Consider the following 14,754-nt stretch of genomic DNA (forward strand, 5'->3'; position numbering starts at 1 on the left):
CTCAGATACTTCTGTGCAAAATGAAGATGCTAGCAATACTCAGCCTTCTAAAATACCATGAGATATATAGATACTGTCCCTTCAATTTTGCTTGCCATACTCTTTACAGTTTAAATTGCCTCTTAAATTCTTAAAAAAAAAAAATGAAAAAGGTATTAAAATTTTCAGGGAGTGAAACTACTGAAACTACTCAGGGAGTAGTTTGGAGAAAAACAATTAAGTATTACTTTTATATAAAATGATTTCATGTCCTGTGTAGTTTCTATTCAGTAGACATTAAAGAGCTAAATTCAAATTGTTTCATGTCAGCAAAGGGTAGAGACTCCTGGTCTGCAGCAGAGACGTCTCAGTGCAGGACCAGGGTGGACACACAGAGGGAAAAAATGCAGAGACTTGACACCACAGTGTAGTGAAACACCTTTGTCTGTTTGGAGTGGACTGTTTTAGGAAAATAGCTTTAGTCCCATGCTAATATTGACACAAATCACATTTCAGAAAAAAACCAACATGAACTTTCACATTAGCTGGATCAGAAGAAATGTGAATACTCATGCAGGATCATATTAGGCATCAGATAAAGGAGAATAGACTCACAATCTTGAGATTGAAGAAAACAGAAAGAAAGAATGAGATTGTTAGCTAAGCATCATATTTAACAGCAACATTTGATAAGGCCATAGTTATTCAGTGACAACACAAATATAAAAACCTCTCTTTCAGTCATTTGGGCATTTGTTCTTTGTACTGTAGCTCTGACTTAATGGAGGTAATTAGTGATCAGATCTCTCTTGCTGTTGGGCACTGGGTAAAGTTCTAGTAGAATGCTCACATTCAGATCTCCTTTCAAATTTGGGGGATAAAAAACCACAGAGTGTTTTGAAATTCTATATGTAAATGAGTATCTGTTATGCCGTTATAGCATCCATGGAAATATGATTGCTAGGAGTATATTAAGTCTCATAAATTTGTAGCCATTAGAGCAGCATGAGTTTTCCTGAGGTAAGAGTAGTAATGATATTTTCTTAACCAATTTGTGAATGTGCAGGGAGTGTATTGATCATTGCTCTCATGAATCTTAGAGTAGATAAGATAAGTGTTGTTCTTGTCTGAATAACAACAAATTTAAAGTGTCATTTTCCTTGACACTTTGCATAGATTTGTAGACAGAAAATTCACAATACTCAATATAATTTATAATTTCTTTATCTTTTTACAGAGGGAAACCAAAGGTCAGTTTCTCATAGATCACATCTGCAACTATTACAGCTTGCTGGAAAAAGACTATTTTGGCATTCGATATGTTGACCCTGAGAAGCAGAGGGTATGTATTTAATCTCTGACTAAATTTGCTTTAAAGTTAATTGATTTTTTTAAAAATAAGCATGTATGTTCTGATGCAAAGTTGTGTATCTCTGAGGATTTGTACTCAAGCTGTAATCTGTGGAGGTTCCTAAAGTGGCATTATTAAATTAATTTTCCCCTCACATAATGCATTTATTAACATATTATTATTATATTACTATATTATTATATATTCTGATTTGTGTAGTTCTGGGCACTTAAACTGGTAAAGAATCTATAGGCATGACTCAGAGTCAGCACAGAGCAGCTCTAGGCTCTGAAAGTGTGCTAGAATTTGGGACTTACAGTTTTCTCTTAGCAAATAATTTTTGGGAGATGTAAGAAGAAATCCTATTATGTTTATCAGGTAAAAGCAGTCATTCTGTTTCACCCATCACAGGGTGCAGGGACTTAAAATCTGTAATACAGAAAACAGATGTGATTTGTCAAGCTTTAGGGGATTCTTCAGGTTGGTGCTCCCTATAAGCATCTTTGCATTTCTGCAATAAAATTCTCAGGCCTGTGCTGTACACAGTTTTGTGTACAGTAATTAGTCATCTTTCCTAGGTGTTAGGTGGTTCTGCAGGTTGTACTTTATAGGTGATTTGTCTGCTGCTACCCCCACATGGCTTTTACTGTATGACAGTAGGAGCGAATGGTGAACACAGAAAGCCGAAGTCCTCAGATACTGAAATTCAGAACTGCTTCTTCACCATGTTGTCCTGCTGATCTCAGTATTAAGACATAGATACGTGACTTTAAATATCTTGGGTACATATAATGACATTTAATTTCTGGAAACAGTTACCAGTTTGAAGCTGCTGTGATTGAAGAGGAAAAAAATAATTTGGCTGGATACTTCTTGCTACACCTCAATTAGTTTTGTCAAAAATCACAGGAATTGGGGCATCACCATCAGCTCAACCTTATAGAATTGCAAAAGCTTTGCAAAGCTACACCAAATAGTTTCCATTGCACCCTCGTTTTAAAGTGAAAATAATTAGCAGTTAGTCTCACCAGTGTTTTTAATTTTTCACAATCATAAAAGTTATAGAGATGTTCACCTTTTTGGAATTGATAGGAAGATTAGGTTGGGCTAATAATTGGGCTATAATTAAGTAAGACTTAATAAACACTTACTTCTGTTGGATGTTTCTCTGACAGTCACTCAAAAAAGCCATAGAAAAGTTATTTTACTTAATGGAAGTAAAATGGATCTTTTAAATAAACCCCAAATTTTTGTCACTACTTTAAAATAGTGAAACTTCAGAAAAAAAGTCCAAAACCTGAAACTGATTGTGATGCCCATTATATCATACCATATGAGGTTCCCATGTTTCAAAGAGCTGGTAGCTATATTGTTAGCTAAATTTGCTGCATTGTCTTACCCATCTTGGCTATACAGTTGCTGTTTCACATTTTGTAGTATAGCTAATTTAGTGCTAAGTTTATGGAAGATTATATAGAAGCTAAAATTTTCTATTGCTTAGTAGCACAAGACAATTTGAGAAAAAAAATATTCTTACCTAAAAGAACTTGTGTTTTCATTTCCCTTTGATCCCACAACTAGAAAATACTGTTGCCATTCTGTGTAGTATGGAGGCTTGTATCAACTGGTCCATTCTTCAGGTGGATTTTGTTAAACAGACTTATGAAACTTGAATTTCCATACATGCATCTTTAAGTGCTGATTTACAATGCTCTCATGTTTTCAAGCATATTGATAGCATCTTTAACTGGGTGCTATTTCTTTATTTTAAATTCTGTCATGAATTAGGACATAATTTATGAGGGACTCTTTGTACAGACTTAAATGCTTTATTGATGAGTTGAAAGGAATGTACATTCTTCTCTTATGTTACAATTCATAAAAATAAGCTATTTTTATATTCAGTATCTTATATTGTCACAAATATTTTCCTGGAAGCCCAAGAATTACTTACTTCTGCACGCCAGCAAAGATGTGAATATATAATAACCCAGACACTCCCACACAGCTCCAGGCTTTGCCACTCACAGTTACTGCAAAAAGTTAACTCTGTCCATACCAAAACCAGGACAGCTCAGTAAAAAACTAAGGAAATTACAGTTTTGAATTTATGAGGTATATGACAGTTTTCCTCACTGTTTTTATTTTAACAATTGCGAGTTTAGATGCCTGGAATTCATCTAACAAAAAAACATCAGTAGTTGCCTAGGTGTGTGGTTAAAGAGATAATTTGTAGCAGATATAAGATGTGGTGGGGTGACAGGAGAAATGTCATATAACTGTAGCCACTGTACAGGTAAGAGTACTTATAGTTCTGTAGAAGAAATCTTCCAAGCTACATGGAATAAGTGTATTTGTAATTTGGTCAAAGAAATTTCCAAAACTTAGTGGAATTCTTACAGGTCCCAATAAAGAGAAAGGGACACATATTTTCCCCAGTACATTATTAGGGCTTGGTGAGATGTGTCACAAAACACAAACAATAGACCAGTAAAGATCAGTAGATGAATTTCAGCAACAGCTGCTTTCCAAATTTAAACCTTGTTGTTTGACCAAGCACAATTGCTTTGAAGGAAAGCAATAGTTCATGCTATACTGCTTGATAATGTGTGTGACAATGTACTTCAGTGCCCCAGAGACAAATAAAGGGATGTGGGAAAATGAATAAAATGACTATCGACTAGTCTGGTTTTAGTGTGTGACGTGGCTATGGTAACAGATAACACTTTGTTTGCCTCTTAGGACTGTATTTGTGGGAAGGTATTAATATCATTACAGTCTAATGAGACCTCAGCTTCTCTGATCTAGATATCTGTATTCAAGAAAGATCAACTTAACTGAAGACGGAAAGAGGAAAGAAGGAGTATTAGAAACATATAGAGAGTGGAGCGCTTGTTTACAAGATGATTCTAAGAAGGACACACCCTTTTAGTGCAGGGATCAAAGGTTAGGAAGATAGGGTTATACATGCATCAGAGTGTAAAATATAAAGAAAAATAAAGTTTAAGCAAGGGAGGTGGTTCTTACATTAGTGAGAGCTGCACTGTCTGAGACAGTCCTAATGGGAGCAGTGGGGAAAAACCTTTCATCAGGTTGGTAAATAATTTTGGGAGAATTCTCTATAATTTTATGGAAGGAGTTTATATTAAATATTGGCAAAGATAGAGACTAGGCACCATCTTCTGACTGTTCTTTCAAACAGCATGCAATAGGAGCTGAAACAAGAAAGCATAACTCCTTTTAGGAGAGTTATTATTGATTCTGATGTGCATAGCACACAATGGATGTTGCTTTGCTGAATTTCTTGGAAATGCTAAATGCCTCTGTTGTAGCATTTTATATGTTGTAGAATTTTATATTCGACTGCATAGTCAATGGGTTTGCATAGAATGGGGTATATCAATGGTTCCAAATGAAACTGCCATAATCATGCATTTAATTCTGGCTTTTAGTGAATTATTCTTGATTGATTTTTTGAATAGTTAAACTATGTAAAAAATTTGTATATTATTATATGGTGTACACACACACACATACAGGCGCGTACACACACACACACACAGACATATATATATATAAAATATTATGCAGATTTATGCTTGCTGGCATTTAGTCTAGCAGTGATGCTTGGCTCCATTTTACTAAGATCCATTTTTTTTGTGCAAAGGTTCCATAGTTACTCTGAAAGCTAATTTGCAATCCTTTTGTTTTGTAATGAGGGAGCTCAAGTAGGCAAAAAATACCAGCTTTGATTAATCGAAAGTATTTTCTAAATGTAGAGTATGCTACTAAAATGTAACATTTTGACTTAGGAGTATCAAAATGTTTGACTGAATTTGGAAATTTAAAAAATGAATTGTTTCAATATTTCAGATGTTTAAAATTAAATGTTCCAAGATGTCTGTTTAGAACATTCAAAATTTCTGACTGTGTAAAAATTGTAGAAAATTGAGCTAATTGTCTTATGTAAAAAAAAAAAGTGAAATGTGGGAAAACAACTGGTGTCTTTATAGGTTATTTTTCAAGTAAGTAATAATATATATTTCTTCCTCTCCCCAACTCCACTTCTAGAATAATCCTTTCTTCCTACATAAATAAATATGTGGGTATATTTTGGGCATAATTAAAGTTTTTGGGCATACTTAAACTTTTAAAAATTTTCTATAATTTTCCATATTCCACTCCAGAAAAAACAAAACAAAACAAAACAAAACAAAAAACAAACAAACAAAAAAAAACCCCAAAAACAAACAAACAAAAAAAAACAAAACAAAAAAAAAAAAAACAAAAAAAACCCCAACAAAACCCAAACTCTGGACTACATTCTTAACAGAAGGCAGCATTGTATTTTCTTTTATGTCTTTGAATCTATGGGAGCGTAACAGTGACAATAAAATCAAATTGAACTAGCAGTTAAAAACCCTAGCTCCTCCATCATGTTGTATCTTTTAGGATCATATTTGGATGTTCTTTTGGGGAAACTTTGCCTAAATGTAGATTAAAAAATGTCAATGGTGCACTAATAGTATGCAGTAAATTGTGGAACGCCATTTTATGTCTAATGATACTGAGAACAAAGGAGTTCCTAGTGTTCATATATTAACTGTTAACCTCTTCATGTGGATTTCTGAGACAATTATGTGGGATCACATTGCCTTTCTCCCTGACTCTAAACTGCAGTAACATTTGAAGCTACTTTTGGTCAAATTTGACTAGGGCAGAGGTCATCCCTCTGCACTCAGCGCTGGTTCTGTGTTCAGTTCTGGGGCTCTCACTTTAAAATGGACATTGAGGTGCTGGAGAGTGTCCAGAGAAGGGCAATAAGGATCCTGAAAGGACTACGAAATGTGTCTTATACGGAATGGCTGAGGGATCTGGGTTTGTTTAGTCTGGAGAAAAGGAGGCTCAGGCGGGTCTTCATTGTTCTCCACAACTCCCTGAAAGGAGAGTGTAGTGAGGTGGGGGCCACCTCTACGGTGCCAGCAGTGAGAGGACCAGAGGAAATGGACTTCAGATGAGATAGGGGAGATTCAGATTAGTTACTATAGGAATACAATAAAAATTATTATATTTTTTTCACTGTTAGGGTGATCAGGAAATAGGTTTCCCTGGGAGGTGGTGGAGTCACCATCTCTTGGAGGTGTTCAAGAGGAGTCTGGATCTGTTGCTGGGTTATGTGGTTTAGTGATTTAGGGGTTACAGTGGTAGTGTTAAGTGAAGGATGGGACTGGGTGATGTTGAAGATGTCTTCCAACTTTGATGGTTTTATGATTCTATATAGTTCTCAACTGTTAAGTTCCTCTATGGGCTTGTGAAGATAAGCTGCCACATTGGTGCATAGAAGCCTGTTATTTTTTTTACTAAGGAAAACACTGAAGGCCAAACCCAGCCCAGGAAATCTCAAGAGAATAAAGATACATTGATACACTGTAAGATATACCGTAAAAACCCAGAAACCATCATTTGGATCTTGTACTTTTTAACAGTTTCAAATTGGAACTATGACTGGAGGATCTGTTACTAATTCTCCTACTCATGGAACTATTCTTGACACCTTTTCATATACTAGATACTATATTGAGGCCAATTGTCACACTCACACTTGTGGAAATGCAGAATGTTTAATTCTGTGCCGGATACCCTGGGTTTATTGAGCAGCATCTTTTTATTTTCAGACTGGTACAAGATGAGAATAGAATGCTGCTGTTCAGCATCTTCTCTAGAGTGTTCAGCATCCTCTCTAGAGTGGATTTCTTGTTGAAAGAAGCTGTAGTTCTTGAGTACAAAGGGAGATTCAACAGGAGGATGTTAGTGTGGTAAAGTATAGTCTTTAAGTCCCTTCAGAAGAGCACCTGAGCAATGATTTAAACTTGGAAAGACTTCATTCCTTCTTTTTTCACTCCCAGTGGATCAATCTGAGCACATGCTTGTGATTTTGTTTTTGAATGTGGAAGTATGAGGTGGTAGTTAGACAGAAATACCTTGGAGCTACCCATGGGGTAGGTTGGAAGCATCATGAAAAGGCTTTGTAGGACCCTGAGGCAACCGTGAAGTCTTACCTGTCACCGTGGAGATATTTGAAATCATAATCACCCTTAAATATTAAGATGCTTTGTCATGTGGGTGTGCTGCAGTGTTGTCTGGGAGTAGCTGAGCAGTGCGGTGGTTTTAGCTCTGTGCTTTTATGAAAATAAAGCTTTCAAATTAATGAAACTATTCTATGAGTAGGAGAGGGTAAAAATGCCCTTTATGCAGCTGATCCTGAATGGTAGCTTTGAGTACACTAGAATTTTCTGACTCCCAGAGCACAGAGCCTGGTTTGCTGCTTTTGATAGGAGGATGACACTGAACACTATGGATTTGTTGGCATACCCGCTAAAGAACTATTGCAGCTATAATTCTCATTTTACTTTCAAGCTTAAATATGTTGAAAATTGGGTGACAATTCTACACAGATATAGTTTTTGTTTGTTTGTTTGTTTGTTTGTTTGTTTGTTTGTTTTTTTGGTCAGATTTTATGTCATTTATTTCACTATAAGGGTGGTGTGGAGACCCATTTGTATACCAAAGTGTATCACTTACAACTGACCTGGGCAGAATATTTGTTTAATCTTACAACCCAAGTAGTTCAGCATTGTGCCAGTATTTACTAGGGAAGGAAATTAGAGTCTCTCGTTCATTGGTAATTAATTACTTTATCATGAAGTAATGGCTCTGTTTTTAATGGGAGCTATAGACAAAATGTACAGTAGTTCCTTATCAGAGAGACCTTTGGAAAGGGTCATCAAATCTTGGGTGCAGTTGATCTCTGCTTTAACAAGAGAAGCTATTTAATACATGTTTCTAAAAATATGTACCTAGTCCCACATAAGAGTGGTGGAGGTTGGCAGAAAGACACATCGGACAACTTACAACCTTAGTTTAATGAAGTGATATTTTTGTGTAATACTCCATACAATTAGGAGTAGAGATCAGTCTGGGAGATCTCCAGTCTCTGTGAAGGGGCAGAACAGAAGTATTACGGGCAGAACCCTACAGTGACTGAGCTATAGGTTAATAAAAATCTTAATTTTTATCCATGCATATGAACCTCTGCTCCAGGGCAGAGTTATCAGAAAACTTATTGCATTTGCATGAACTCTTGCTGCAACACTGCTTGCTGTGTGCCGTTCAGGTCATGTTAGTTCAAAATAACAGAAATGGAAAAGGAACAAAGAAGGTTGTGAGAATTATATCTAATAGAAATGGATCTCATCCAGAACTGGATTAGACAAGAATAATATGGCTAGTAAAAGAGGTGAGTGAGAGAGAATGAATAAGAGAGAATCAGAGAGTAAGGAAAAGTGAATATGAGAGAAAGATATGATGTAAAATAGCTTGGAGAAGGTGATCAGGGAAAAGTTGCCCTGCAATTCCTAGAACTGAAACACTCTAAAGTAAACTAAGTATAAAGTCACTGGTATTGAGAAATAGTTTTTAGAAAACCATAGGCAGTAACAAAATTCATTGTAGCTGTCATGAATTTGAAAGAAGTATTAAAAATTGGAGTTTGGACAAATTGGTAAAAGCCTACAAAGACTTACAAACAAATTTTAATGGAGGCTTGTGGAAAAAGCCCATTGAGCACAATGGGAGCTACTGCTCCTGTTCTTTCTCTAAGTGCTTGCTTCAGACTATTTCCAGAGACTAAGTGCTGAGTTAAATGGCATCATGCTTTTACTAGTAGAGCTGCATTTATGCACTAAAGAAAATCTTGGCAGAAATGAATAATAGTGTGAAGAGAATGTATACATATATATAGACTTAATTCAGCTGAAATATTACTAACTAAATATCTTGTGTGAAAATTACTAAACTTGTAAACTAAATAATTTTATATTATCATATATTGATAAAAACAAAGATTTTTTTCCCATTGGTTGTGAACCTGTTGTCTGTGAGAATGTGGTGGCTCATGTATCCAACAATATATGCAGATTTTATGGCCAGATGTTCAACTGATGTAGAGACTATGGATAAATTCAGCTACTCCAGCATACAGCAGTGATAATTTGGAAATATGTTTAATAAATGCCAATTCAGAATCATACAAATGGTAATTCTACTCCAGTATATGTGACTACCTTTTCTGGACCAGATAAATGTTTGTGATAGTGATGTAATTTGTTTCTTCCTCATTAACATGCCACTAAATAGCATTGGTGCTCTGATGTTAGAAAAAATACAGAAGAGCAGCTCTTTTGCTACAGCAGAACAATGTCAATATTCTTGATATAAAAGTTCTTGAAATCATGAAAAAACAGTATTGGCCTCAGGGCATGAAGAAGTACACACACATTATGCCCCAGGTCCTTTGGCATCTCTTGTGCCTGTATAGAGTTGCCTGCCACCTAATTAATTCTCCTGTCTGAACTTCTGTGAACTTTGGATATGTATATGTTTGTTTGTTTGTTTTTGTCTTGGTTTTGTTTGTTTGTTTGTTTTATGGTTTTTGGGGTTTTTTTTTGGCAGGTGGTAACCCTACACAAGTCACTTATTTGAAGCTAAAGCAAATTTACCTTGATTTTGCTCTTCATTCAAGGAAAATATTAGATATTACTTTTCGAGATTAATATAGGGTGGAGTTTTCAATAAAATTAATTATTCTTTTAATTTTCTAGCAGTGTTTCATATCTCCATTCTCCTGCTCTTTTCTGTTGATTAAACAAAGTTTTCCAATCCAGCCCTCTCCTGGAGTATTTTTGTAAAACCTGCAGGTTCTTTTGATTCTGTTTTACTCTATGCACATCCTGGCACTTGGATAAGTATTGCTTGCCGAATGAAATTTAAGTATTCATAGCATTTGGATGCCCCTTCCCATAGTATTTCAGTTGCCCCTTCCTAACTGCTCCTCTTCCAAACTCAGGGACTTAATCAAAAGCCTCTTGGCTTGGAAGAGACTTTGCTTTGCTTCCAGTGCTTTGAGCCACTGGAACAGGTTGCCCAGAGAACTTGTGGACAGCCCATCCCTGGGAATGTTCAAGGCCAGGCTGGATAAAACTCTGAGCAATGTGGTCTTATGACACATATCTCTGTCAATGGAATGGGAGGTGGAACTAAATAGTCTTTAAAGTCCCTTTACACCCAAGCCATTCTTTGATTCTCTCACTGTTTCCTTTTTCCTCACAGCTTCTTACCTTAAAACCCTTAACCCTGTGCTGAATCAAGACCAATCTCAGTCCTCTCAGACCTTCTCAGTGAATGGCTTAATTTGAAACAGGTTGAAATGAGCTGAAGTGTTTTTTACTAAAAGCATATCAGTGTTTGTGGAGTTAAATTGACTTTCTAGAATGGTGCTTTTACCCTTGCAGGGTGTCCTTGTTCACTCTGAGCTTTTGCTGTGAAAGCTGATAGCACATCAGCTGCTCAGCATTTGTGGGTAAGCAAGAACACACCTGGCCTCGCTAATGACTACTCAGCACCACTTAAGGGCTGATCAGAGGTGAAGGCTCAATGTACAAAGTAAAAATTGCACTAGTCTGAAACATAACATATACTTCCAATGAAATCTTAGTCAGAAGGCAATGCTCAATATATTTTAGGATCCCAGCACCAAAAGTGATTTCTGTGATAGTTTGCTTATGCACCACTGGCACTTGAAGCACCAAGAATCATTAGCTATCCCATGACTGACCTTCAAGATTTCTATGTATCTTTCTCTCATCCTTCTGTTTTCTGTGAGGGCACCTGTCTGATCTCTGAGATACACAGAAGCTACTGAAATCTCTTTTGGCAAAGAGATTAGAAATTTGTAGTGGTGAACATGAACCTCCTTTCAGGATGCTTGGCAATCTGTTAGCAGGATTAGGATCAAAGTATTTTCTTCCCCATTGGGCAGCAACCATGTTGCTAACATGCTTCCAATGAAGTTCAGCCCCTGCAGGAATGATTTCTGGTGATCAATATGTACTATCACACCTAAAGCCAAACCAGGTTGAGGGTGTAGGCCATCCTTCAATTAAAGCAGCCTTTGTAGACCACAATGTCAAATACACAAGACAGAGATGAAACTGCTTAAAATTGCTGGAGTGATTTTTTGTTGTTGTTGTTGGTTTTTTTTTTTTTTTGGTTTTTTTTTTTTTTTTGGTTTTTTTTTGTTTGCTTTTTTTTTCTCCCCGATTTGCAAAATTTAGTGTTAGTAAGGAAATAAAAGATTATTTTCTCTAGTTACTGTTTTATATCTAGTTTTGTTTGGGTTTTTTCTTAGTTTTATCAAGTACAATAAAGGGTACAATAACTCCTTGCAAAGAACAGTTAGTTGAAAATATCTGTGGCTTGTTCCTGTTCTTGCAAGGCAGTGTGGCAGGTGTATTAATGACATTTTTTTGCAGCTGAACATTTAAAATTTATCTTGACAAGCTAACTTGAAGTGTTATATTTTCATTCACTTAAGATTTTTTTTTCCAGGAAAATTGTTTAAAAATATTGCTACATGAAAAAACATTTTGGAAAACCAAATACTTTTCAATTTAATGTTTCTACAGAAACAGTTTGATTAATTTATAGGAACCTTAATCTCCTCCTAACTATAACAGCGAATTAATCTTGGAATAAATATAGCTTGGATACTGTATAGTAGAGATGAGGCACAGGTATTAATTATTAATAGTCGATGCTGTAAGGCTGAAAGATAAGTACTCAGGGGAAAATCTTTCCTAAAACTCAAATTGAAATATGCAAACAAATATAGGGGTAGCTATTTCCAGAAGTATTAGCAACGACTAGGTGTTTATCTTCCCCTGACAGTCAGAAAGCATTAAGCACCTAATTGCTGTATCTTTGAAAGTTTCCACAAATTATAAAGTAACTCCTCTGTTTTCTGGAAGATTCAGCTGAGTTGTGTATACGTTTGCAATCTTCTACCAACAGAAGGTCACAGCAGAAATCTGAGCTTGTAGAAACTGCCTGTCATTTCCATGACCTCCATGTGAAAGCCTACATTGCTTAATTGCTTGGTGTCTTTTCAATCTGCTGTTAACCCATGAAGGTCAGGTCTTAGTGAAACATGTTTGATTTCGGACGTGTTAGGTAAATCTGCATTCCTGGGGCTTTGAGGAATTTCATCCATGTTTCCCCTCTTTCATTATTCACATGGTTGGTATCAGGGTTTCATATTTGCAAATTTGCCTTTTTTTATCTCTGACTGCTTTGGTATAATAGGTAATTAACTTTTCCAAACAGTTCTAAATGCTGATCTGGTCTGTGCTGATATTCCAGCTTGGTATTTCAAAAATAAATATCAAGAAAACTGTGTTGTGTTTCTTCTAGATGAAAATCGTGAATACTCTTAACTTTCAGTTTTCTGGGAGCAGTACAGCATGACTCACTGTCCCCCTTTGCTGTTTGAATCTTCATCTAGGACTGGCCTGATCCTGGTGGATGTGGAGTGGGTCTCTGGAAAGTGGACTTGTATATCTGTTTGTCCAGTTTCCTATCTGTGAATTCATTCTGGATTATGTATCTATAAACCATTGTGGACTGTTTAAGAATTCTTAAATCAGATTGTCTTTATCTTTTTATGAGCAACTCTCAGCCCCCATTATTCAGAGTGAAACATATAAATAATTTATATGTATGATCTAAAAAAAGAATGAAATGAGCTAGATATTTCTGGTAACTCAGTGAAACTGTCATTGCTGATTCAATTCTGTTTCTTTCATCTTTTCCCCTAAAAAGAAAGGTACTGGGAAAACAGAATAGGTAAAGAAATGTTGGAGTGTTGCTGTTGTGTTGTGGCTGTTGTTTGAAGTTTGAGGTTGTTGGCTTTTTATTTTCTTTGTATCAAGGTTCCATATCAGTCTCTCAGTGGTAAGTGAACTTCAAATAGAAATACATTGCCCAACTTATCTCCACTACTACTGTGACACCACATGTGTGTGAGTTTCTGAGCAACCATAGCACATAAACCAGAGATTTTAAGTATTGGATATGGTTTAATAAATGCTAGGTTTTCTTTTTGCAGTTGACCAAAGGGTTTTAGAGCTAGAATGAAAGGGTTAAAAATGAAACCCCTTAGTGCAAGGCCTTCCAGTGTTGAGTATGCTTATTAAAACTGAATGCTGTGCTTTTTGATTAGCTGCTTCCACAGCACAAATCTCATTTTTCTGTGGAGATTTTTGCTTAAATGAAAAATACTAATACAAAAGCTGCTGGCTGGAAGTGGCACTTGAATATCAGCATGTTCTTTTGTCTGACAAAGCATCCTCCTGAGCAGGTCAGCTAGTGCCAGCAGGGGATATGCTAAGGCTCTTAACTAAAATGTGAGCCAAACTTTTGGTTACAGAAGCACCTGAGTTTATTTTCTAAGATAATAAAAAAAAAAAAAAAAAAGCAAACCCCGAAAATTTCCCTGTAAATTTATGCACCTGCTGATAAGCATACATACCTCTCTGCTGTACGTTAGCTATGATTAGCGTACTGTGAAGATTTCATGGAAAAGTGCAATTTTTCTCCTTGAGGTTTTTAATTATTGCTAGAAGAGAACAATAGCTTGTGTCCTGTGTGTTTTGAATAAGGATATAGTTTTTAGATATTCTTCAGTTTTAAGAAATGTAGAAGACAATACTAATGAAGAGACACTGTTAAAGTTTCTGAATATTCTTTTCTGCTGTCTGATATGATCATTCTTATGGAAAAAAATGGCTAAAAGTATGAGACTAAAATGTCTACTGCAAGCAGAGGACTACAGTCTGTCCCCTTTAAATGTGTCTTTGAAATATCTATCTTTTTTCTGTCTCAACTACATCTATTTTACAGGCACTGGTGATATCAAGTATGCTTATACAGTACAATTCCAGTATGGAGATGCTTTTCTCATTTATGTATTTCTCAGTGAAACAAAATTCCTACTTCTCATTTTTGGTACCATATGCATTTACAAGGCTATTTTTGTCTATTGTGATGCATATTAACCTCTGCTCTCTGCTTTGTCTTTCCAGCACTGGCTTGAGCCCAACAAGTCCATCTTCAAGCAAATGAAATGTAAGTTGTGAAAGCTCATGTTTTTAAATGATTTTTAAATAACTGAAGGTTTTCTTGTGCTTCCATGCAGTAATTTAGAATAAGTTTCATTTGTTTCTGAGTGTAAACAGGTCCTTCATGTTAGCACATGAAGCCAATTGGTGACCAATGATCAGTGGCTGCAAGCAATGTGTTTCCAATAGTGTGAAGGAAAACTCTCTGGAAGGCTGCTGAAGAAAGCTGTATTTTTGTGGTTCGGGATACAGAACTTCTAAAATAAATTCTTCTGTTCTTTTGCATGTTCTTGTGTATAGTGTTATTCTCTCCCAAATGGTGACTGTTGTCATGGTTTGACACTGGTGCAATGCCAGCGCCCCCATGAAAATACACCTTCCAACATAAATGCTGTGAGATGCTATCAGGAA

The 14,754-nt window shown here is 36.0% G+C and overlaps 1 protein-coding gene across 2 annotated transcripts in view; it reads left to right on the forward strand.

Moving 5' to 3' along the window:
* FRMD3 (FERM domain containing 3) overlaps window positions 1-14,754 on the forward strand; it is a 124,409-nt gene that overhangs the window by 57,008 nt on the left and 52,647 nt on the right. For both annotated transcript variants that reach the window (XM_054004481.1, XM_054004482.1), the window contains exons 2-3: window positions 1,217-1,321; window positions 14,308-14,350. In XM_054004481.1, coding sequence (XP_053860456.1) covers window positions 1,217-1,321; window positions 14,308-14,350 — 148 coding nt within the window. The remainder of the gene's footprint in view (window positions 1-1,216; window positions 1,322-14,307; window positions 14,351-14,754) is intronic.

Source organism: Vidua macroura, chromosome Z (genome assembly GCF_024509145.1).
Source record: "Vidua macroura isolate BioBank_ID:100142 chromosome Z, ASM2450914v1, whole genome shotgun sequence".
NCBI classification, from domain to species: Eukaryota; Metazoa; Chordata; class Aves; order Passeriformes; family Viduidae; genus Vidua; species Vidua macroura.